The sequence below is a fragment of the Macrobrachium nipponense genome, chromosome 6 (assembly GCF_015104395.2).
Source record: "Macrobrachium nipponense isolate FS-2020 chromosome 6, ASM1510439v2, whole genome shotgun sequence".
In the NCBI taxonomy this organism is placed as follows: Eukaryota; Metazoa; Arthropoda; class Malacostraca; order Decapoda; family Palaemonidae; genus Macrobrachium; species Macrobrachium nipponense.
In genome coordinates this window covers 89327324-89328686 of record NC_061108.1, presented here as the reverse complement: position 1 = coordinate 89328686, position 1363 = coordinate 89327324, and the positions used below count along the sequence as shown (strand labels likewise).

Below are 1363 nucleotides of genomic sequence, written 5' to 3'. Positions count from 1 at the left end.
AAACAGTTCATGCTCCTGTATTTGTATCTTCCCATCAGTTACACGTCTGACGTGTGTACGCTCATAATATATATATATATATATATATATATATATATATATATATATATATATATATATATATATATATATATATCTTATTATCTCTCTATCTATCGTATCTATATCTATATATATATATATAATGTATATATATATATATATATATATAGTATATATATATGTATATATATATATATATATATATATATATATATATATACATATATATATATATATATATATATATATATATATATATATATATATAATATATATATATAGATAGATAGATAGATAGATAGATAGAGAGATAATAAGAGAAATTACGCCGCAGTGTTGTGAATGCATCTCATAACTGAAGGTAATTAGAGGTACGTGGATTAATTTTTCCCCGTGGCTTTTAACAATGTAAATGTAATTACTTTTATCAACAATAGTTGTAATAACGAGATGCGAATTTGTAATGCAATTAAATTTTGTATCTATTAAGCCAGCTTATACAATTAATTGGTGCATTTAATTACAAAGTGACAGCGATTTTCCATTAGGTGTAGAAAATCCAATTGTTACTGTACTTTTTATCTTTTGTGTACTGAATAATGATCAGATATTAAACGTTGCAAATATGAATATCTTTTATTCCGGATTATCTAATGGTAATGGTTTTGAGTTTGAGACCTATTTTAATTGCGTTACACAATAAATAGAGGATTTCTAAGTTCTCAAGGTGTACTTTACTAGACATTATATCTTATTTCAGTTAGAAAAAAAATATTTGTAAGATGAAATAATTGGAATAGCAATTCAGTATTCACATCGATCTATATATATATATATATATGTATATATATATATATATATATATATATATATATATATATATATATATATATATATATATTTTATGATCCAGATAGGTCCTTCCGGCCGTCGGAATTCTGTTTTATATATATAAAATTTGCTCTGCTAATTAAAGATGCTTTTCCAAGGTTATAAAAAAGATTATTTATTAATGGCATAAGAAAAATACTTCCTTAAATTGTTATAGACGGTAAACAAGTCATATGAAAATCTCGAAATGATAAACACATCAAGAATGATAAACATATTAGGTCTTGAATGGGCTGCTAAGAAGTATTTTTGTCTGATTTACAGGTATTCAGCGCGATTTCATAGTATTTATATTGTTGTTTCTTTTGATGATTTTCATTCTTCTCCTCTAACTGTTGCATCGACGTCATGGCTGGGTGTGATGTCACTTGTCAATTTTGCCTCTTCATTTTTCTCTGCGTCATTTGGATTCTTGCAACGATCATGATTG

The 1363-nt window shown here is 24.9% G+C and overlaps 1 protein-coding gene across 1 annotated transcript in view; it reads right to left on the bottom strand.

Annotated features, from left to right (window-relative positions):
- Window positions 1-951: 951 nt before the first annotated feature.
- Window positions 952-1363, bottom strand: part of LOC135216082 (uncharacterized) — a 5257-nt gene continuing 4845 nt past the window's right edge. Inside the window, exon 5 of the mRNA XM_064251080.1 lies at window positions 952-1363. This exon is cut by the window's right edge and continues 4 nt beyond it. Within this exon, the coding sequence (XP_064107150.1) occupies window positions 1249-1363 (115 nt within the window). The 3' untranslated portion in view covers window positions 952-1248.